This window comes from Panthera leo, chromosome A2 (genome assembly GCF_018350215.1).
Source record: "Panthera leo isolate Ple1 chromosome A2, P.leo_Ple1_pat1.1, whole genome shotgun sequence".
Lineage (NCBI taxonomy): Eukaryota > Metazoa > Chordata > Mammalia > Carnivora > Felidae > Panthera > Panthera leo.
In genome coordinates, this window is record NC_056680.1 from 72,564,515 (window position 1) to 72,588,681 (window position 24,167).

The 24,167-nt window shown below is 35.6% G+C and overlaps 1 protein-coding gene across 6 annotated transcripts in view; it reads right to left on the bottom strand.

Annotated features, from left to right (window-relative positions):
• SUGCT (succinyl-CoA:glutarate-CoA transferase) overlaps positions 1-24,167 on the bottom strand; it is a 747,074-nt gene that overhangs the window by 361,468 nt on the left and 361,439 nt on the right. For all 6 annotated transcript variants that reach the window (XM_042914509.1, XM_042914495.1, XM_042914503.1 and 3 more), the window contains one exon: positions 11,802-11,904. In XM_042914509.1, coding sequence (XP_042770443.1) covers positions 11,802-11,904 — 103 coding nt within the window. The remainder of the gene's footprint in view (positions 1-11,801; positions 11,905-24,167) is intronic.

The following is a 24,167-nucleotide window of genomic DNA, read 5'->3' on the forward strand; positions in this document are numbered from 1 at the left end:
ATAAAAGTAAGTGGAAACCATCTGAGCTGGGACCTCAGTGGCTATGCATTGCAAGGAAAATGGTTCTCACAGAATGGATGCAGGCAAGTCACTGTTGTATTACCTGTTAAGCAACAAACAAAACAATGCCTGGGGTTGGAGGAGATCTAATATATCCAGATGGCAACAAAAAGGTATGAGACATGCAAATAAACAGTAAAGTGTGATCAATACACAGAAAGAAAATGCTGGCAATAGAAACTGCCTTTGAAGAGGCCCAGATGGTGGACTTAGCAGGCAAAAACTTCAAAGCAGCTATTATAAATATGTTCAAAGAACAAAAGGAAATCATGCTTAAATAATTAAAGGAAGATATGAGGACATTGTCTCATCAAAGATACCATATCAATAGAGAGATAGAAATATTCCAATTATTTAAAAGGAACCAAATGGAAATTCTGCAGTCAAGAAGTACAATAACTGAAATGAAAATTTCACTGGAGGGGCTCAACCATATACTTGAATTGGCAGAAGAAATAATCAGTAAATTTGGAGATAGATGAATAGAGATTATGCAATCTGAAGAAGAGGAAAAAATGAAGAACAGAGCCTTAGAGAAATGAGAACAGAGCCATTTAAAAGCACCAACATACACATAAATGGGAGAACCAGAAGGAGGTATGAGAAAGTGATGAACAATACCAAAGAAATAATGGCTGAAAACTTTGGAAATTTCATGAAAAACATTAGTCTACACATCCAAGAAGCTCAATGAACTCTAAGTATGATCAATGTAAAGGGATTCACATACACCCAGACACATAATACTCAAAATGTTCAAATACAAAGAAGAAACCCTAAAGGAGCAAAAGAAAAATGACTGATAACATACTAGGTAGCCCAGTAAGACTAACATGTAACATCTCATCAGATACCATGGAAGTCAGAAGGCACTGGAGCAATGTATTAAAAGAGTTAGAAGTAAAAAACTGTCAAACAATATTATAGCCAGCAAAACTATCTTTCACAAATGAAAGCAAACTAAAGATAATCCCAGATAAACAAAAACTGAAAGAATTTTTTGGTATCAGATTTACATTGTAATAAATAGCAAAGAAAGTTCTTTAGGCTGGAAGTAAATGATATCATATAGCACTATGAATCCACACACAGATACACAGCAGAAAACCAATAAAATAATAATTAAGGCAATTACAAAAAACAATGTAATTACATATTTGTTACTTTCTCCTCTTGACTGATTTACATAGCTACTGCAAAATCTATAAAGACCTTATCAAACTCAACACTCAAAAATCAAATAATCCAGTTAAGAACTGGGCAGAAGACATGAATGCACATTTTTCCAAAGAAGACATCCAGATGGCTAACAGACACATGAAAAGATGCTCACCATCACTCATCATCAGGGAAATATAAATCAAAAATATGATGAGATACCACCTCACACCTGTCAGAATGGCTAAAATGAACAGCACAGGAAACAACAGGTGTTGGTGAGGATTCATAGAAAGGGGAACCCTCTTACACTGTTCATGAGAATACAAATTGGCACAGCCACTTTGGTAAACAGTATGGAGTTTCCTCAAAAACTTAAAAATAGAACTACCCTATGACCCAACAGGTACACTACTAGATATTCACCCAAATGATACAAAAATACTGATTCGAAGGGGCACGTGCACCCCAATGTTTATAGCAGCATTATCTATAATAGCCAAATTATGGAAAGAGCTCAAGTGTCCACTGACTGATGAGTGGATAAAGACGATGTGGCATGTATGTATGTATGTGTGTATATATATATATGTGTGTGTGTGGATATATATATACACACACACACATACACACACACACACACACACACACACACACACAGAGAGACAGAGACAGAGACAGAGACAGAGACAGAGAGAGAGAGAGAGAGAGAAATATTGTTCAGCCATAAAAAAATAATAAAATCTTGCCATTCACAACAACAGGGATGGAACTAGAGAGTATTATGCTAAGTAAAATAAGTCAGTCAGAGAAAGACAAATACCATATGTTTTCACTCATATGTGGAATTTAAGAAACAAAACAGATGAACATAAGGGGTAAAAAAGAGAGAGAGGCAAACCATAGAACAGACTCTTAACTATAGAGAACAAACTGAGGGTTGCTAGAAGGGATGGGCTAAATGGGTGATGGGCATTAAGGAGGGCACTTGTGATGAAAACTAGGTGTTGTATGTAAGTAATGAATCACTGGATTCTACACCTGAAACCAATATCAACTGTATGTTAACTAACTAGAATTTAAATAAAAATGTGAAACAAACAAAAGCTATTGCAATAAACAGTATGTATATAAATATACTATTGGGCCTATAATATGTAAATGTAATATATTTAACAATAATAGCACAAGGGGGGTGGACAACAGCAACAAGATTTACTGGATTAAGGAAAGGACATCAGATCCAACTCAAATCTTTAACTCAAATCCATAGGTATAAATTAAGAAAATAAGATGGCATAAAAAGATTAATATAAAAATTCTATGAATATTTATTTGCCCTTATTTCTTTCATCAGCAACTCTGAAAGATTTAATACTGTATAACATATTTTATAGAGAAATAATTGTAACAGTGTATTGCTGAGTTTATAATATGTATAGATGTTATATATCTGAAACTATATATATACATATACATATATATTGTATACATATACATGTATATGTATACAATATACATATATTATACATTATACATACAATATACATATACATGTATATGTATACAAATATACATATATTGTATATATATATGGAGCTATATAGGAGTAAAGTTTCAATATTTCACTGTAACTAAGTCAGTATAAAACTGAAGTCAATTCTTTTTTTTTTAATTTTTTTTAACGTTTATTTATTTTTGAGACAGAGAGAGACAGTGTGAACAGGGGAGGGGCAGAGAGAGAGGGAGACACAGAATCCAAAACAGGCTCCAGGCTCTGAGCTGTCAGCACAGAGCCCGACGCGGGGTTCGAAGTCACAGACCGTGAGATCATGACCTGAGCCGAAGTCTGATGCTTAACCGACCCAGCCACCCAGGAGCCCCTGAAATCAATTCTTTTTGACCACCTACCCACCCTTCTTGCCTCTGGCAACCACCAGTTTGTTCTCTGTATTTATAGGTCTGATTTTGCTTTTTGTTTGTTCATTCATTTGTTTGATTTTGTAGGTTCCACATATACAAATCACACAGCATTTGTCTTCCTTTAGGACCTTCTAGGTCAATCCATGTTGTCACAAATGGCAAGATCTCACCTTTTTTATGGCTGAATAATATTCCTGTGTGTGTGTGTGTGTGTGTGTGTGTGTGTGCGCCACACCTTCTTTATGCATTCATCTACTGATGGACACTTGAGTTCTTCCATATCTTGGTTATTATAAATAATGCTGTAATAAACATAGGGGTGCATATATTTTTTGAATTAGTGTTTTCATTTTCTTTGGGTAAGTATCCACTAGTGGTTATAAGTGAAGGTAGTGGGAGATACAGGCTGCCAGTTATGGAATGAATTAGTCATAGGAATAAAAGGTGCAATGCAGAGAATATAGTCACTGGTATTGCAATAGTGCTGTATGGTGACATATGGTGGCTATACTTGTGAGAACAGCATAACTATAGTTGTTGAATCACTATTTTGTACACCTGAAACTAATGTGACATTGTGTGTCAACTAAACTCAAATAAAAGAAGCTGAAGTCAATTCTGATAAGTTAAGGTATATATTATAGGCCCCAAAGAAACCATTAAAAAAAGCTCAAAATATCATTAAAAGTTATGAAAGGAATTAAAATATTACAGAGGAAAATATCTACTTAATACAAAAGAAGGCAATGAAAAGAACAGCAATAAAAAAGACTTGAGACACATAAAAAACAAAAAGCAAAATGTCAGGTGTAAATCCAACCACACCAGTAATAACTAAGTGTAAATGGCTTAAACAATTCAATCAAAAGGCATACATTTTCAGGTTGGATTAAAAAAAAAAAAAAAGATCCAACTATATACTGTCTACATAAGAGATACTTTATATTCAAACATGCAAATAGATTGAAAATAAAAGGATGAAAAAGATGTACAATGCAAACAACAATCATAAAAGAGAATGCAGTGACAATACTAATATCAGAAAGTAGATATTAAAACAAAAAATCTTGGAGCACCTGGGTGATTCAGTCAGTTAAGTGTCTGACTCTTGATCTCAGTTCAGGTCACAATCTCACTGTTCATGACATTCAGCTCTGCATTGGGCTCTGTGTGGACAGCATGGAGCCTGCTTGGGATTTTCTCTCTCTCTCTCTCTCTCTCTCTCTGCCCTTCCCCACTCATGCATGCTTGCTCTCACTCTCTCTTGCTCTCTCTCTCAAAATAAGCTTTAAAAAATCAAAAACAAAATCTTACTAGAGTGAAAGACAAACATTTTATGATGATAAAGGGATAATTCATCAAGATGATATAACAGTGATGAACATATAAGCATGTAACAACAGAGCCCAAAATAGATGAAGCAAAAGCTGACCAAAAGGAGAGACAGACAATTTACCAATAACATTGGGAGATTTCACACCCAACTTTCAATAATGTCTACAACAACAAGGCGGAAGATCAACAAGGAAATATAAGAGTTAAATAATGGTAAAAATAAATGAGACCTAACAGACATCTACAGAACACTCCAATAGAATACACATTCTTAAGAATACATTGAACATTCTGAAGAATGGATCCTATAATAAGACATAAAATAAGCCTCAATAAATTTGAAGGAGCTTAAATCATTCAAAGTATGTTTTTCAAACACAATGAATAAAATTAAAAATCAGCATTAGAAATCTTGAGAAATACACAATTGTGGAAATAAATAAAAATGTTTAAATAATTAAAGTTCTGAAATGAACACTTACATTAATAGGTTTTGAACAAGAATGACAAGAAAATTCAATGGGAAAAGAATAGTCTTTTTTTTAACAAATGATGCTGAAAAATTTGGATATATCCATATGCAAAATAGTGAAGTTGGACTCCACACCTTATAGGATGAGCATACACACACACACACACACACACACACACGTGCCAGATTGTTCACAGACCTGAATGTAAGATGTAAAACTTACAAAACTCTTAGAAAATACAGCCGTAAATATTCATGTCCTCAGATAAGCAACGGTTTCCTAGTATAGCACATAAAGCACAGGTAACAAAAATAAAAGAGCTAAATTGCAAATTCAGGGTCCATTTTTAACTGCTGAGTTCTTACAGAATGTTGAACTCCATTTCAAGGTCCCTTTAGACTTTGAATACACCATTTTGTGGGTCTTCTTTCTTCATCATTAATCATTTTAGGAAAGTTCTTCAAATATCAATGGTGCTCAGTCCCTGTCAATCATTGTTCATGTTCAGTACTACCAATAATACAAATAGAATGCTTTTTAATTAATAACTACAATACCATGGTAATGAAAAATGTTCTTATTTGACTAAATCTGTGAAATCATAACATTCAGTATTGGCTGTCTGAGACAGAGAAATACAGAGAGAATAACTTTACAAAACAAACAAACAAACAAACAAACCCTTCAGATATTCCCAGGTCCCAAATAATTTCAAAATCACTGAACAGTAAAAGTTTAAAACCTCCATTAAATTCCTCTTAATCACTGAAAAAGAATATATGAGTAATATGACAAACTGATTACAAAAAGTATTTAAAAGAATAAAGAGTTTTTTGGTAAGTTTCATGATAAAGACATTTTGCAAGTCTTTGTCATATCTTAAACTTCTGTTAGTTCATTAAATAGGATGATTTGTGACTATTATTTCTCACTACTAAAATGCCCAAAACATTTATATGTAACTCTTCTGTGATTGATGGACACTCTTTACCTTGAACTGGACTGCAGGACCTCCTTGGAGGAAGCTTTATTTTTGTTGATTTACTGTTTTCCATCATACTCTCTTCCCTTGCAAAATATCTACTACAAAACCAATATATATATAGGTATATGTATTGGTATATATATATTATATATTATGTAATATAATATCTATGAGAGTGTGCATGCACACAAGCTAGTGTTGGCCATCAATTACTATTTGCTGAACAAATGAGTGAATGTCTGATTGAATGAATAAGCAAATACATTCTCCTTTGCCCTGAACCATGCCTTTGACATTTTTATAACAAGATAAAAAGTAAAGGAGGCTTTTTTTCTTTAACATAAACTCTACAATCTTATTTCCATCACCATCAGTCAAGTAATGTTCAAGGCATTTGAATTGGCTATCTAAATATATAGAAGTGTTATCATTCAAAGAAACTGGTGCATCCAATTTTCTTAGCTATATTTTAAAAATAAGCACAAAATGCCAGTAATGTTATAATATGTCCTTAATTTTGATTTGACATTTTAATCGGTTTCCTCTTACATTATTAGGATCCTTCTCAACACAATAAAATAACACTAGATATTACTGCCTAATGCTTTTTATTTTAATATAAAATTGAAGGCTTACACTCTCCATTTTTATTTCATTTAATCACGTAAGTCTAAAACACATTATTTCTTCAAAAATTTAAAGTATTAAACCCAGGTTCATAAAACAAACACACACATAATATATCTGAATTTGTTCACCATCTAAAATGTGTCATGTATATATTCAGAGATGGGCACAAAATTTGTTTTTTTATCTCCTTCATCTCCCAGGAATTATTTCCAGACATATTGTTTTACTTCAGATCTTCATCAACTGTTTTCCTGTTGCAAGGAGCACTGTAGGTATGCGTGCTTCCCAGCAGTATTAGAGACAAGGATATAATTTTGTCTGAGGTGTATAAGACCCCCAGGGCTATACAACTGCATTTCAATAAATATTAACTAATGTCATTGAGAAGGCAATCTTTAAAATGCATCAACAATGTGTGTGTGCATGCGTGCGTTTGTGCGCATGTGCAGAAGCACGTGCATGCATGAGTGTAGAAAGGGCTTGAAAAACAGCTTTGTATATTGGGGTGCTTCTGACACTTACTACATGAATATTGAAACTTTTTTTCCCAGATGCTCAGATATTTTGCCAAAATGTGCTAAAAAAAACCAAATCACTTAGAGAATATGAGCTAGCCTAGAGATTAATAAAATCTCCAACTTCACAGGCTTCCACAAATAATGATATGAAAACAACAGATAATTTTAAGCCATCAAATATTTCAATACTTCATTCTGTTTGTTTCTATGACATATTTACCCCATACGAAAGATTTGCTAACGGAGTTGTAATGGCCTTCTGGGACCGGAAGAATAAGGTTTCTGTAGAAAATGTTAAATTAATTTTGATGGTGATACAAAGTTAAGGAAGGGTTGTTAAGGGATGGCTTGCGGCCATGGGGTGGGGTTTTGTTTTGGTATCCTTTTAGAGCCTGCAGGTGTTTGGCACCAGCTAAAATCAGGGCCAGCTGTGATATTTCAGTTCTGATATTTCCCTCCCAATAGTTCTCAGAAGTGATGCTTCAGGGTGATGTCTTACACCTGATGTATTCAACTTGTGTGGTAGAAATGTGAAGACTTTGTTAAATAACATCAGTTTTGCGACACCCTTTGCCCTCTCTTCCCCACCCACAGGTCATGGCATCAAGGAGAAAAAAAAAAACATTAATCAGACATTCAGTCATTCATCTCTATATATTTTTTTTAATTGCGCAGTTCAGCAAAGAATACACTAGAATCGTCAAACACACAGTATTAACCAAAATACAAAAGACAGGATAACACAATCTCTTTTGATTCTCATGGTAGATAATGATGCTTTTAAATGCTCTCAGTGGTGAGATCCATACCTATTTTTGCAAGAATTTGAATAGTTTCTATTAAAAGCTGCATTTTCTTTTAAGTTTGTTTGGGTTGGAAAACCTCAAACCACAATGTATTTCATGCACATGTTCCCAAGGGTATGTTAAATAGGACCATACTGAGGTCATCTAGCAAGTTTTTTAAACTTTTTAAGAATTCCTTTAATGTATTGCACAATCTTGGCCTGATTAAAAAAAGATATTTTAAGAAAGCACTTGGAAAAAACGACCATGAAAATCTATATGCAGATAATCTCCATTATACTTCTATAATACACAGACTTTTCCACAGATAATTTATCACTGAGGGAGAAAAACAATAAAACTACCACTAAAAAGGCTTTTGGATCAAAATTTCTCAAAGCTATCAGTAAATCCAGACCAAAACCCCCATAGTATTCTTGATTGACTTAACAGTGGATACTTTAGGATCATTTCGACTACGCAGTCTGTAGCATATAACCAGAGGATAAAAGGTAGACAACCTTGTCTCTATCCAAGAAAAAAAAAAATCATCTGTTCTTTCAGTTGAGTCAAAAAATCAAGTTTTCTTGGAACAGGAGGCCATGATGAAATTATTTAGGTTAGCAGTAGTTTCTACCGTCAAGTAAATTTTTGTTGTCTACCAAGTCTAAACCATAGATGAAATGTACATGTCCCACTATAAGCAGGCCCACAGAAAATTCTCTCTTGCACTGTGATGCTTCTTTTTTTTTTTTTTTTTGGGTTAGACATACCCCCTCTTCACTTCATCAAAGCCTCACTTCCTGCGCCATGTTCCAGGCCTTGTACTTCACCCAAGTCAATTTTCAGTTGAACTAGCAGCTGTGCTGGCACAGCACACACGGAGAGCCAGCCACGGGCGCCAGCGGCACGGTCCCACATCTGAGCACAAGTGGCCGGTTCCACATACCCAGGGCCAAGAAACTCTACAGCTCATGGGGGAAAAACAAGGGAGGACACCTTAAACGGAAATGATACTTGTACAGAAAATAAAAAATAAAATAAAAGGAATTTCAGCAATCAGAAATGATGAAGGTTGAGAACTTGGCACAGAGTTTGTAGATGCATTTTCTTAAAAGAGTATTAGAGCTCGGTTTTAAGCTAACGATCCCCTCCCCACAGCCACACTAAGTTTGTTTGTATCCACGAAACAAAGGTAAGTAAAAGAGGGTGTTTCTTTTTTTTTAAACAAAAATATGACCTTAAAGAACACCATCATAACCAGGGATATTACCATCTGGCAATCCCTACTGCCCTTGATAAACACTATCTCTCGTAACACAACAATATAGAGACAAGATCCTATTTCACCACTTTACAGTTGAGTAAACTGAACCCTAGTAAGTTTATAAAGCTGCCCAACAATTTTGACTTCATGGTCTTAACCATTATGTTGTGCTTACCTCCCCTAGGCTTTCCAGACAAAGGGTTTCCAGCCAGCACTATAGATAGAGCTTGTCAGCCCCACTCAGGGGTGCACAATAGCCACCTGATCATTTGGAAAACCTATACTTTGCAGAGTTAGCCAACTCATTCATTCACTGATCCATGCATCAACAATATTTAATGTGTATCTGCTATTTAAGTCCATTTTAAATTTATTTTTCAGAACGTAAGATAATTACTAAGTTCATGCTAAATCCCTAGCACTTGGTACATAATAAGTACAAGACTGGTTTGCCCAATGAACTTTTAAAGCAGTCCTAAAAAACAACTCCATGATTTTGTCACATTTTACATTCCTTCCAAAATTCCAAATTATATGGAATTCTTTAAAAAGAGCCCAGCAATTCCAAGCATAGGGGAAATACAGTGGCCTTACCTCTTGTGCCAAACAATCCTACATACAACTGCCAGAGCCATCTTTGGTAACTTTCAAAATGTAAGGGTATGCTGCTCTCTTGTCTTTCTAAAACTCCAAAAAACTTTGAAGTGTACGCTTGGTATTTAAATCGCAAAGAAGAATGAAATTATATATAAAAGAGACCAACTCTATTCTTGCGACTAGGGTACCTTGTCAGTAATCATCACTGTACAGTTAAAAATTTTTGATGTTAGAATTGTAATAGTTACAATCTTCTTTTTGGTGGCTAAGAAGGCAGTTTTCAGAGACCCTTGGGGTAGTAGCACAAGTTGGTGTCCTGGCTCAGGTAATACCACTCTTCTCCATTTGAAAAATGATTGAAGTCCTAAAAACATGCCATAGACCAACAATAAAAACTTCATGCAGGTCCAAAAGAGACGAGATACAGAGATTCCAGTAATTAAACTAAACTACAAGGGAAAATTGGGAATGAAAAATCTAATTATCCTAGATTCGGTCTGAACCAGAGCAGACTGCATTGATCAATTTGAAGAGTGGAACCTTGGTTCCTTGTTCAACAAAACCTAGAAAATAGGTCACATTAGAATATACCTACTGATTTTTAAAATAACATTCTTTGGGGTGAATTTACACCTGATGAAACAGGTGGAGCAATGGAAATGCTGATGATAAAACTCTCAGAAATTATCTCTAGAGAAACATGCCCTCACATTAATTGAATTAAACACCAAGTCCTACACGCCTCAGTACCACTTTTAAGCGGGAAAATAATAGTACAACGCACCCACCCATTCCCCCCCAACAATTTAAAGTCAGAGCTTGGCCTCATTCAAAGTCGTGAAGTGAGGAAACTGGTCCTCTGGGTCTAGTACATTTCAGGGCATGCATGCTGCTACATCATTGCAAAGAGTCACCAGACAGTGATCCATGATATAGTGAGGACCCTTCCACATAAACTCAGCACACATCAAGTGGGCCCCCTTATCTCAAATACTTATTGGCCATTGTTTTATTACAGACAAAGCCTTGCCATTTTCACGATCTTGGCAGGAAAATAAACCCAAAGCAGAATTCCTGAATTCATTCACTTTTTTTCCTCCAGTAAATACTGTAACCATTGAATCAAATACATCTCAATTCTCCTTGAAGCAGGTATTCATGTAAAATATAGATACCAAAGGTAAAGAATTAGGTCAGCTTCCAACGAAGTTCTCCTCTCTTAGAAAACATCGTATTCCATTTTCAATAATTCATTTCAAAGAAAAATCTGTTACAATGAAAAGAATTTTTTTAAACCTGTAATTTTGAAGCATTGGAAACTGACAAGATATGTGAATAATCATAGTGAAACCTTCATAGAAAAATGGAGTTCCTCTACCTTTTGGGATTAATATGTGAATCCAAGAAACAGTAAGTTGCCTGCAGTGATACTGATTAATAAAATCAGAAATTATTTCGATACCATCTAAAAATAATTATTTGAACAATGTTATAGAAAAAAATATTTTTTCAGGTGATCCTTATTCCTGGGCCCAAGAAGAAGCCTATAAGAATTGTACAGATCAAATCTCTATTCAAGAACAATTAATTCTTCACAAATAATGCCCTTTATTAATCAAAACATATAAAAGCCTCTCATTTGCAAAATCAATGTAACCTGCTTTGTACAGTTTAAGATAGCCATCTGACAAGATATGGACTATAACTGTGAGAGCTGTCATACTTCCTTCTACAGAGAATGATCTCCAAGTGCCTGATCCCAATCTTTCAATTGTCTATATTTCTATTTTTCAGGAAAAACGAATGTCCTGACCTTGCAGGCTTTATGTAGAGACTGTTGAAGAAATATGTTAGATCTGATGGACATAAAAGCATGATTATAGACAGCCAGTTCCAAATTGATTCTTTTTACTTCAGACCCACAGTCTAACATAATAGTCAAAAATCATGTTACATGACTTAAGCTCAAGACCAATGGCTAACAGGTATTTATATGAATCAATCTGGATAAGAAAGAGAGGCAATATGTACTAAAAAACTGCAATGTACTAAAAACTTCAAAAACCAAACCTGGGGTTCTGCAAATACATTCTTCATGTTGTTGATTGGGCCGTATGCAACCCCACTGCCTTCAAAGAGGTATAACCACTTGCTGGTCATTTCTTTTTCAAACCTAGGAACACACCAAAAAAAGATGTATTTTTACAAAGAATGTAACACAACATTTTTTCTCATATGGCCCTCTTTTGAAGCAACCAATAATGACAAAAATATGTTTCTTAGACTCTCTTTGCTCCTAGTTTTGAGAATGTTGTCTAACTGAAACAACTCGACTTGCCCTGCAGTGGTAAGAACAGCCACCCAGGTCCCATTGTTTGAAAATCCACCTTTAGAGATAAAACTCCTCCTACTTCTGTCCCTGTGTGCTTTTTGACAGAGAGCCCACTGGAGAAGAGAGATTATGTGGGGAATGGTTTTAACTGAGTTTCAATTGTTGTGGTTTTGAGCAGTTTATAAATATAATAATAATAATAATTGCAATTTTGAGCATAATGTCATTGTGCAAAGTATTTTTTAGGTATAAGGCATAATACACCAGTGTAAGGTAGACACTGACATACTAAATTATTCCTCAAAACAAAAAATAAACAAATGTTGCATTAGCGGTGCCTGGGTAACTCAGTCAGTTTAGTATCCGACTCTTGATTTCAGCTCAGGTCATGATCTCATGGTTCGTGGGTTCAAGCCCTGCATCAGGCTCTGCACTGGCAGTATGGAACCTGCTTGAAATTCTCTCTGCCCCTCCCCTGCTCACACTCCTTCTCTCTCCCTTGTTCTCTCTCTCTCAAAATAAATAAACATTGTTAAAAATGTAGTTGTTTTAAAAGAAAGCTATGTGTTCTACCCCTATTATATTTAAGGTACATCAGAGCTAACAGCCACAACCATTGGCCTAAAAACAACTTTAGGTACTTATTTGCACTGTGATTTACTAATCAGAACAAATCTAGGCATGTGAAGACTGATATATCAGTTTAGCCATTACCTCTCAAATCCAACCAAGTCCCTTACCTCTGTTTGTTTTTTCTATAATTTAAAATTAGGCTCCACAGACCTAAAAGCCTAATTGATTGCCTTTATTTTCTCTATTAGGTCTCAAGAAAAGGGGACCTAATTCATTAATGAGATTCACTGTTTTGTATTTTTTCTTGTTAAGACAATGAAATAGAACACAATCTTGGATCTTCAAGGCAACTGAACAGTGATAACTTGTAAAAGAGTTTAGAATTACTAATTGTTAAAGTGGCGAACTATTTTCAGTTAAGTAATAATCTAGGTGAAAAGAGATTTTTAAAACGCCTTAGGTAAAATAGATTATTGGGAGCAAGTAGAAGGTACTACTATGGAAAAACAAGTGAAAATATAATTGAAATTGTATTCATGGATTTCCATTCAGCAATCTTACACATAGCTAGAATTAACGTTAAATTTGCAGATTCTGTGGGAAATTATGTAAGAGAAATACACTACTCCTTCCACTGTTTAAAACCAGGGTAAAAACAGTATCAATACTTTGAGGACACTTTTCTAATCTTATTATTATGACAAGATTTTCTTGTACATTTGAATCGCAGCCAGTAATGTTAACCATCCCTATGTAGTATACAACCAAACACTTCCCTTCTACATACTGAAAAGCATTCTTTCATGGGAACACCACCATGCACATTAAATGTCTTACAATAATCAATTCTTCACAACCTTATTTTCTTTTCAATGACTGTTAAAGTCATCTCCTGGCCAAGACTTCCTGAGACATATATATCACCAGAATGATATATGCTGAAAGAATAAAAGAGATACTTTGAACTTGGAGCCTTTTCAATCAAGGTGTCAATTACTTAAATTTTCATAAACGGAGTTTTATAATGGTTAAGCTGATAAATTTTCAAGACAAGTGAATTTATCGCCACTGGCCTCACCCAAGTGGCCTAAAAGAGCCGCACAGAAAATGCATGTCAATATCCAAACAAACCCATGGCTGCAGACTTGCCAACAGAAAACTCAGGGGAATAGTTGCAGTTTTAGTATTTATATAAGCTTTTCACCACTGGGCAAAAGCAAGGGATTTATTTCATGTTATGGAAAACAATGGATGCACTTTGGAAATGAGACAAGGGAGAGAGGCAGTGTCTGGAGCTGCAGTTGTGACCACTGTTTGTGTATTTGCGTGGGTGTGGGTGTGGAAGTGTTCGTAAATGCCTTAAACTCAATCAGTCAGAGACAGAACATCGCTACATTCCGCTGCTCCCAGAGGACACATCCATCATTTTCCTCTGAAAATCTATCTCTTGATCTAAATCTGATGTGGAATCCTTTCCTTTATCTATGCAAAAAAGCTGTAAGCGCATGTTTTTATTAACCACAAAAATTCTGCTGAAAAAAAAAAAAGGAAAAGGAAAGAGCTGCTCTAAATCACTTTTCAGGCAGTATAATACTGAAGGTAAGACAGGAAAGTGTCCCTAGATCCAGTGAAGTGAGCCTCAAAACTAGAGCCTCCTCTGGGACGTTACTTGGAAACTCATTAAACAAACCAGACTTAATTGTGAACTTATTAAATCAATCCACATATTACATTTTAGATTTTTGCTGAATTCACTTGATGTCAGAATGAGTATCGTTAACCAGATCGCATCACTTAGGTAGATGAAACACGAAGACGGACTTGAGTTTAAATTTCTTTGCATCAAGATTTCACTTAAAAAACAAAAACTCTTCTCTTTAGAGAATGGTGTAACGTTGCAGCCAAATGCAAGACCAGAGAGAAACTAAGAGGCATGGGCCATGAAGGTGGAGTTGGAAATAATTCTAACGTTAATGATTACTAAATACTGGTTATTAAATTGTTTGGTCTATATCTTGTAGCTTTTATCCTCACAAGCTTACTGTAAGGTAAATATTATTCTCATATGATCAGTAGGAAAATCAGGTTTGGAGAAATGAACCTGCTCAAATTCATACAGCTTTAGCCCCCCCAACCTTTTTTTGAGGTATGACTGACCAATAAAAATTGTACACATTTAGCTTGTACAACATGGTTTTTTAAAGAGTGAAATGCGGTGCAGTGATTTAATATACATATACATCATGAAATGATTATTGCAGGCAAATTAATTTACACATCCTTCACCTCATGGTTACCATTTATGTGGGTGAGGGGGGGAGTGAGAACATTTAAAATCTACTTAAGAAAAATTTAAGTATAAAATATGGTATTAAAACCTATAATGACCATGCTATGCATTCAATTCTCAGAACTTACTCATCTTATAACTGAAAGCTTGTACCCTTTGACCAGTATTTCCCCACTTTCCCCACACCCTAGTCCTGGGCAACCACCATTCTACACTCTGGTTCTAGGAGTTTGACTTTTTAGATTCCACACATAAGTGAGATCAATGCACTGTTTGTATTTCTGCATCTGGCTTATTTCATTTAGCATGAAGATGCTTTTTCACTTCAAGCTCTATCTCCTTACATTAATACTCATTCATTCCTGATGTTTTTAGTAATAGTGTGTTTTGTGTCAGTCATGGGGATTACAACAATAAAAACGCCCCTGTATTCAAAGATCATAAAGGAGACCTAAAGGGAGAACACAGCTAAAGAAATTGATGAATTGCAATGCAAGATGCTAAAGCAAAAAAATGAGTATACAACCGAGTTAAAGTACCAAAAAAGGAGACCTGAACGGGGCCTGGTGAGTCAGGAAGGAATTAAAAAACCAGGTGACATTTGAGCCAGCTGTTGAAGGATGAGTTAGCATTTTCCATGGGGAAGATGGAAAGAAGGGTCTTCCAGACAGAGAGAACAATATGTACAAAGACCCATCCTGGAAAGAATCTAAAGTCTCCTGTGCCCTGAGTGGCAAAAGATGAAAAATTGAGAAAAGAAGGTTAGAACTGGAGTGCAAGGCATCTTGTCTGCTATGCTAAGGATATTGGATTTCCACTGGCAACGAGGAATCCAGAGAGGTCTTTCAGCGGGGGACTGACATAATCAGCATTAACACATTAACACAGAGAACGGAGAGATACAGATGAGACCAGAGGCAAGAAAACTTGAAAGGAGGTAATGTACTCTCTCTCCGATGCATCTTAAATCTTCCCCTCTATCAATATCTTCCATATTATTGTCAATAATAAACAATTTTCATTGGAAAAAAAAAAACGTTTTCTTGGAGCTCTTACCCCTTTTGCCCTCTTATTTATCCATTTCCAGTCTGTCACGGCTGCATAAGCCTCAGAAATCTGATTTGTTCACCAACACTTTTTCTTACCCAGACTCCAAGAGTCTTCAGTTACCACTTGTCAAACCCAATATTCTTTTCACAGTCCTCATCTTACCTGCTCTCTGCACAGCATTTGATGCTTTTGACCAGCCTATCTTTACATCCTATAGTACTATACTTATTGGATTTTTAAGACCTCTTTGGCCATTTCAGTTTCTTCTTTTTTTTTTTTTTAATTTTTTTTCTTAATGTTTTTATTTATTTTTGAGACAGAGAGAGACAGAGCATGAGCAGGGAAGGGGCAGAGAGAGAGGGAGACACAGAATCGGAAGCAGGCTCCAGGCTCTGAGCCATCAGCACAGAGCCCGATGCGGGGCTCGAACTCACAGACTGTGAGATCACGACCTGAGTCGAAGTCGGGTGCTCAACCGACTGAGCCACCCAGGCGCCCCTCAGTTTCTTCTTTAAATTCTTTTACCTTTTTCTTCCAGTCTCAATATTCTTTGTTCTTTTTCACCTATCTAAGTAATCCTGTCGTCTCCATGGAGATGATACCCAAATCTGTATTTCTAGCCCTGACCTTTCCCCCATCTCCTCTTCCTAGTTGCCATAGGATATTTCCACTCAGATGCACTACCATCCCCATAAATACAACACGCCCATGGATAACTACTACTTCTGTTGCCCCCATAAACCTTGTATTTCTCCCTTTCCTGAATTCACACTTTTGGCTAACTCAGGAACTCGTTTTTTCGTCATCTCTTATAATTGACACATAACGGGCCTGCAGGATCAACATTTCAATAGTTAAGTTTTACTTATCTAGTCTGACACTTGGACTGTGGCAATAGTAGACTAAAAACTTATTGCCTCCAATTTTCCTCCTTTTACTAAAGTGAATTTTAGATGTCTCAAATCTGTCCAATTGTCTCTTTTCCCAGGATGACTATCTTCTCTCACACTAGAGAAACAAACTATCTCTTCACTGCTATATCCCCAAAACTGAGAACACAGTTGGCACCCAATATTTGCTAAATGAATGAGTATACGACTAATTGGTCAGAATAAGAGGGTCTTAGTCACATTAGCTTGAATAAGTGGGGTAGATTACTTTCTTCCAAAACCTTGCTGACAGTAGGTATATTTAGATACTGAGGTTTGGAGAAGGAAGACAATCTGAGGGTCTTAGGTTTAAATGCAGTATCACAATATCTCCTCTTTTCCTTCTTCCTTCACACTGCTCTTTAAATTCTTCACAGAAATATGTCTTATTGAAAATAAATTTCAAGTTCCCAACAACTAACTTACAAACAGATGCTTAAAACATAATGTTTTGATTTAGGGACTGACTATGTTATCCAGAAAATCATAAGATCTCAGGAATTAAAAAGACCTTAAAAACTATCTATTGTTTTCTATGGCTCTATAAAATCATCCTATTTTGCACATTGTACATATTTCTATTAATAGCACACTGTCAGTCCAGTTACTGAAAGTATTCAAACACAGGAAGTGTGCACAACAGAAAAGGCATGAGATGTGGATAGATATTGAGTTACAGCCCCAGCACCACCTACCTATATGACCTTAATAAAAATATCAGTTAATAACATTCACAATTTTTCAAATCAAATCAATTCTCACAACGATCCTGTGAGAAAGGTATCATCATGGTCATTTTAAAGGTTTAAACCTTTAAATAAACCACAGTTTAGAGAGTTTAAGTAACCTTTTTAAGTCGTATCAAATTAAGTAGCCAAGCTGGAAGTCTATCCTGGGTCCAAAGCCCATGTGTTAACCACAACTTTCTACTGTTTGACTCAAGGTAGCAAAGTCCAGGAGAGCAGACCAGACAAAGCTCTGTGAGTCATGTGCAGCCAAAGACCAGCCCCAGAGAAGGCTTCAAAAGGAGTACTTGAAGCCTAGCATCTTGGTGTTACTCTTAACTGAGAGCCTTTTATCTACTAAGCACCATAAGAAATACTTTGCATATATTATTTCTAGTCATCATAATCCTGGGAGGTGAGTTTTATGATTCTGATGACTGAGTAAATTAAGGCATAGAGAAGTCAAGTAGGGAGGTATATGTAAGAGAAGGCTCAAATCTATCCACGGGTGGGATTTTGAACTCGTCTTTCTCTATGTTTGCTCAGTAGGGTTGACCTGCTAGAAGTCAACATCAACCCAACCAAGCTCAGCATACAGTGGCACCCTTAGGCCACTGGCATATCAAAGTTGGGGGACAGAAGCAAGTTAACTCTGTACTGGGTGAGGTGCTTGGTCTCCAACAATTCCCAATTTCTTTCCCACTGACCATTGATCAATGCTATGGTCCCATAATGTCTCATAATATTGACCACCATATTCCAATCTGATCTTTTCAAGAATCCTATGAGAAAGGACAAGTTATCATTATTTTGAAGACAAAAAATTTGAAGCATAATTGGGAGTCATACTCAATCTTTATATTCTTGGCTCAGAGCTCATCTCACTATGCACTGCTGCCATTTATGAAAGATAATCAATAAACAAATCAATAAATGAAATGTATTTCCAAACCTCCCTTAGCTTTGTGATGGTAGGTAAGTGGTTTAACTTTTCTGAGTTCTAATTTTCTCATCTGCTATAAGAAAATTATAGTTGCAAATTGCTTAACATGGCACATAGCACATAGTAAGTACCCAATAACTGGTATTCCACTTAGTAGTTGTGTCACTTATACTAAAAATAAACACGATAATAAAATATGCCTAAACTGCAATCCAAGGAATGCATTTTAACAATTTATACAGCAGATCCTATTTACTGCTGATCATCTCTCAGATATTTTATGGCTGTAAAAATATAAGCATATATATGTCAAATCATTCATTATGCTGTACACCTAAAACTAATACAGTATTATATATCAATTACAGTTGACCTTTGAACAATATCAGCTTGAATTGCGTGGGTCCACTTACACACAGACTTTTTTCAATAAATACAATACAGTACTGTAAATGTATTTTCTTTTTTATGATTTTCTTAATAACATTTTCTTTTCTCCAGTTTACTTTATTGTAAGAATACAGTTTATAATACATATAACATGCAAAATGAGTTAATCACCTGTTCATGTTATTAGTAAGGCTTCTAGTCAACAGTAGCCTACTACTAGTTAAATTCATAGACACTCAAAAGTTATAAAGAGATTTTTCAACTAACTGCGTGGGAGTCTGGCACCCCTAAGAGTCAACTGTGTACCTCAATCAAAAAATATTATTTATTTATTTTAGAGAGAGAGCAGATGAGAGGGGCAGAGGGAGGGAAAGAGAATCCTTAAGCAGGCTCCATGATCAGCACAGAGCCCAATGCAGGGCTCAGTCCCATGACCCTGGAATCGTGACCTGACCCAAAACCAAGAGTCAAATGCTCAATCTCCCGAGCCTCCCAGGCACCCAATCAAAAACTATTTTTAATTTTGAAAATAAAAATTCAAAGCTTCTGGGACTTCTAAAATGTATTTACATGTCACTTTGTTATTTTTTTTCTAGAAAATATCAGTGTTTGTGCAGTGTAAATCATTGGTGATGCCACCAGTGTCAGGAATCTCAACTGGTCTTCATTACATCTGGAGATCTCATGGTAGGTAGCCACAATGCAGAGATTTCAAGCTAAGCAGGGGGTAGTAGAGCAAATACATTTTAACCAGGATAGCATCCAGGAGGGTTGTAACAATTTAAAGAGGTACCAACATCACTATAGCTTGTAGAGAAGCCACAGATGTTAAATCTTGTCTTTCTGGCTCATCCTAGTGGTTCAGAGGAAGTACAAAGTCTCAATTCCTGTCAGTGACAAAAGAGAATGCCTACTGCGAGGTCACACTGTGTCCATAGATAGACAAGGTCTCATTTCCTTAAGAGGTCCATGGATACCCCTGGGCAAAATATGGTGACTTAAAAGTTAGTGACAGCAACTTGGAGCCTTTGCCCTTTTACCTATATCTCCCGCCTGACTTTATGAGAGGCTCAAAGAAACTTTGTCTTCCATGGTCTTCAGAGTTTCTTGAGTGAAGAATATGGCAACATTTGTGGCAAAAGTAAAATCACATCCATCTTGGTTTTATGAGTTTCTCCCCACTTTTGGGTCAGAACAGAAAAGTATTTCAAGGATAAACTATATACAGAGACTCTGCAACAAGTTTTTAAATCTTTGAGTCCCCTCAATCATTTTTCCACATCAAAATTCAGGACTCAAAAATATAAGTTATTTTGGAGGTCTAGTTAGTTGTATTTTCAGAGAAGTTTTATATGAAAATCCAAATGTAACTTAACTAACATTGGAATATGACTTTATGTTATAAAAGCATTCTTCAATGCACACAATGATTTGTTCATATAATTGGAAATATGAATCAATTTGCAAAAAAAAATATATTTTTTGCATAAGCACAAAGGTAAACCTTATCTTGCTGCAATACTGTTTCTACGGAAGAGTTGTCAATTTGCCAACCACAGTTTTTTTTAATATAAGTGTCAATATCTGTATACCCAGAACCCATAATCTTCTAAAATTTGTACACATTAATTCCATCCCCTTATACAAATAAATATAAATACATTTGTGGATTTCCTCTAAGGGTGGCTCTCCAGAACAGTGGAGAGAAAGTTTTCACACCCCATCTTCTTGATATACAAAAGACTGTGCCTTTAAACTCCAAATAATTTTGTGAAAAACACAGAAAGCTAAATAAATACCTTGCGGGGACTTAACAAAAACAATGGAGAATTGCAAAATACATTACACTGGAAGACAGTGAGAACTGAATATAACTTTGTAAAGAAATGCTGTCCACATAACATACAAGTTTTGGGGAGAGTTTATTTCAATATAATAGCAATGCTTTCCTGTGATTTTTAAAAGAAAATTCAGGAATGTTATCCACTAGAGTTAGTTTTTAAATTATTAAGTTTATTTTTTATTTTACTCTTGTAAAATATTTCAAACATGCCAAAAAGTATAGGAATAGAAAGCTATAGGAAAGAAAATAATACAAATACTTATGTCCCCTCACCTACCCACATCATTAAAATCTTAACATTTGAGCATCTGTGTTTCCTATCTTTAAGGAACAAATGTTGCCAACAGAGGTGAAGCCCCTTTTGTACCTCTCTTTTACCTTGTTGCCCTTTTTCTCCTCTTCAAAAGAAGCACCATCCTATTAAATACATGTGTATCTGTTGGAATTAATCCATGAGCAATAAAAGGTATCATGTGGGTTTTTAAAATTTATACTGGAACTTGCTTTCATATTAAGCATTTTAATTTCAAGATCTATCTGTATTCATACATACGGATTTGGTTCATGTGCTTTATCCACTGGGCACATTCCTGTGTGAATATTCCGCAATTTATCTTTTTTCCTACTTATGGTCTATTGTTTCCAGTTTCCTACTATTACACATGATGCTCAATAGAACCTTATAATTTTCTCTATCTATTCAAGTAGGATTGATTCCCTAAGGTATACATAGAGAAGCAGAATTGCTGAGTCATAAAGTAGACATATCATCAGCTGTATTAGATTTTGCCAGACTATTCTCCAAAGAGCTCCATACAGCCTGATGACAATTTTTGCTTCTTTCATGCTCCATATTCTCACCAACTTTTGTTATTGTCAGACTAAAGTTTTGTCACTCTGGTAGAGATGAAATGGTATCTCATGGTTACTTTAATTTTTTTATTGTTTATTTATTTTTGAGAAAGAGACAGAGCACAAGCAGGGAAGGGGCAGACAGAGGGAGACACAGAATCCAAAGGAGACTGCAGGCTCTGAGCTGCCAGCACAGAGCCTGACGCAGGACTCAAACTCACGAACCATGGATCATGACCTAAGCTGAAGTCAGATGCTCAGCCAGCTGAGCCACCCAGGGACCCCTCTCATGGTTACTTTAAATTAAATTGCATTTCTCACAAGTAGAGAAGGTAAACATCTTTTCACAAGTTTAAAGAATATTTTTTTCTTTCCCTTTCATATTTTTTGCACTTTTCTCAATTGGACTATTTCTCTTTTACTACTGACTTAACGTGCTTTAAATTTTTTCTACACTATAGCTCGTCTTTTAGCTTTCTTACCTTTTCATACAATAACTATTAATTTTAATGTAGACAAATCATAATTCTTGTCCTGTCATTTTTTTGCTTTCTGCTCTGATTTAATAAGCAGTATCTAGCTTGTAAGCTTGTCATGAGGCATTAAATTTAAAGGTGTATAGAACAGTGCACGGTATGAGTCAGTGCTACAGAAGTGTTAAATAAATAAAGCTACACTAACATTACTGGATAGGCAAACTGTTGGCAACAAGGGGGAAGAAACTAGAAGTTTTGGAAACAAAAATTTGGTAGATAAATATACTGCCTATAGAAAAGGTCTCTTTGGACAAATCTGAGTAAATCCGACCCAAACCAATAGGATTCCATAATATCCAGGCTAAAGTCTACAATGCATTAACTATAAACAGGCCTGTGACACTTCTATAACCCACAGAAAAACAGCTGGAATTTGTTGGTCGGTGTTCCTACCGTAAACAGAACCACAGACTTAATATTTCCTGTAATCTTCTCAGACCTTATTTCCTCTTAGAAATTTATCTCTACTATTACTGATAAATTATGATTAAAGTTATCCCTTTTTCCCTCTAGCATTCACTAGCTCTCTCCTTTGCCTGAATGTCAATCTGCAGGCCACACAAAAGATGGAGTGAGAATTCCCCCGGGGAATCCAGTCACTGCCTTCCAGAGCAGGGTCACTCAGAACTTTTCATACAACTTGCTCTTAAACCCATCAAGACACTTACTAGGCCACTATTTCTTAAGATTCACACTAACTGTTACCACAGTAATAATTCTGGCCCATACTAACGATCATTCACAGTTCAGAAACATACTCTGTTTTGTACAGATTTTAAATGAAGTGTGGGTCATAATATTATAACGGTTTGACCAGCATCTGCTGTGACTGTACAAACAGCCCAAGCAGCATCACTGCAAAGCTAATATAGGAAAGTTGCCCACATTTCCAAGGTCCAGAAATAACTTATACCAAGGCCTCTCATACTAAAACATAAGCCTCTTGAACTGAGATCTCTTTGTGAAGACCTACTAGTAAAGCAACACGTAATTTTTGTAGAAAAATATTTAATATCAACAGACACAAAAGAAGAAATAAAATCAATTACAGAAATAATTTTAGGAGCGCCTGGGTGGCTCAGTTAAGCTTCTCACTTCAGCTCAGGTCATGATCTCACGGTTCATGAGTTCGAGCCCACGTCGGGCTCTGTGCTGACAGCTCAGAGCCTGGAGCTTGCTTTGGATTCTGTGTCTCCCTCTCTCTCCATCCCTCCCCCGCTCGTGCTCTGTCTCGCTCTCTCAAAAATAAATAAACATTAAAAAAATAATTTTAGAAATTTAAAAGAGATCACAATAGTTTTTTTCTTTTCATTGTGTTAAAATAAATACACATAACTTTAAATCTATCATCTCAACCATATTTAACATTTTATTTATTTATTTACTTTTTTTGAGAGAGAGAGAGACTATAACTACAAAGTTATAGTAATCAAAAGAGTATGGTTTTGCATAAAGACAGACATACAGACTAACAGAATAGAAAAGAGAGCCAGAAATAAACCCTAACATTTATGGTCAGATGACTTTTAACAGGGTGCCAAGACCATTCAATGGGGGAAAGGACGATTTTTCAACAAATGGTGCAGGGAAAACTAACTGTATATCCACATGTAAAAAGAATGATGTTGGAATCTTATCTAACACCATGTACAAAAATTAACTCAAAATGGATCATGGACCTAAATGTAACACATAGAACAAGAAAGCTCTTAGAAGAATACATAGGACAAAAGTTTCACAACACTGGATTTGGCAATGATTTTTTGGATAGGACACCAAAGGCACAGGTAACCAAAAAAAAAAAAAAAAAAAGATAAACTGGACTTCATGAAAATTTGAAAAATTTGTGCATCAAAGACACTATTCATAAAGTAAAAAGCCAATGCACACATTGAATTCAAAATTACATTAAAAGAATTATTCACCATGATCAAGTGAGATTTCCTGGGCTGCAGGGCTAGTTCAATATTCAC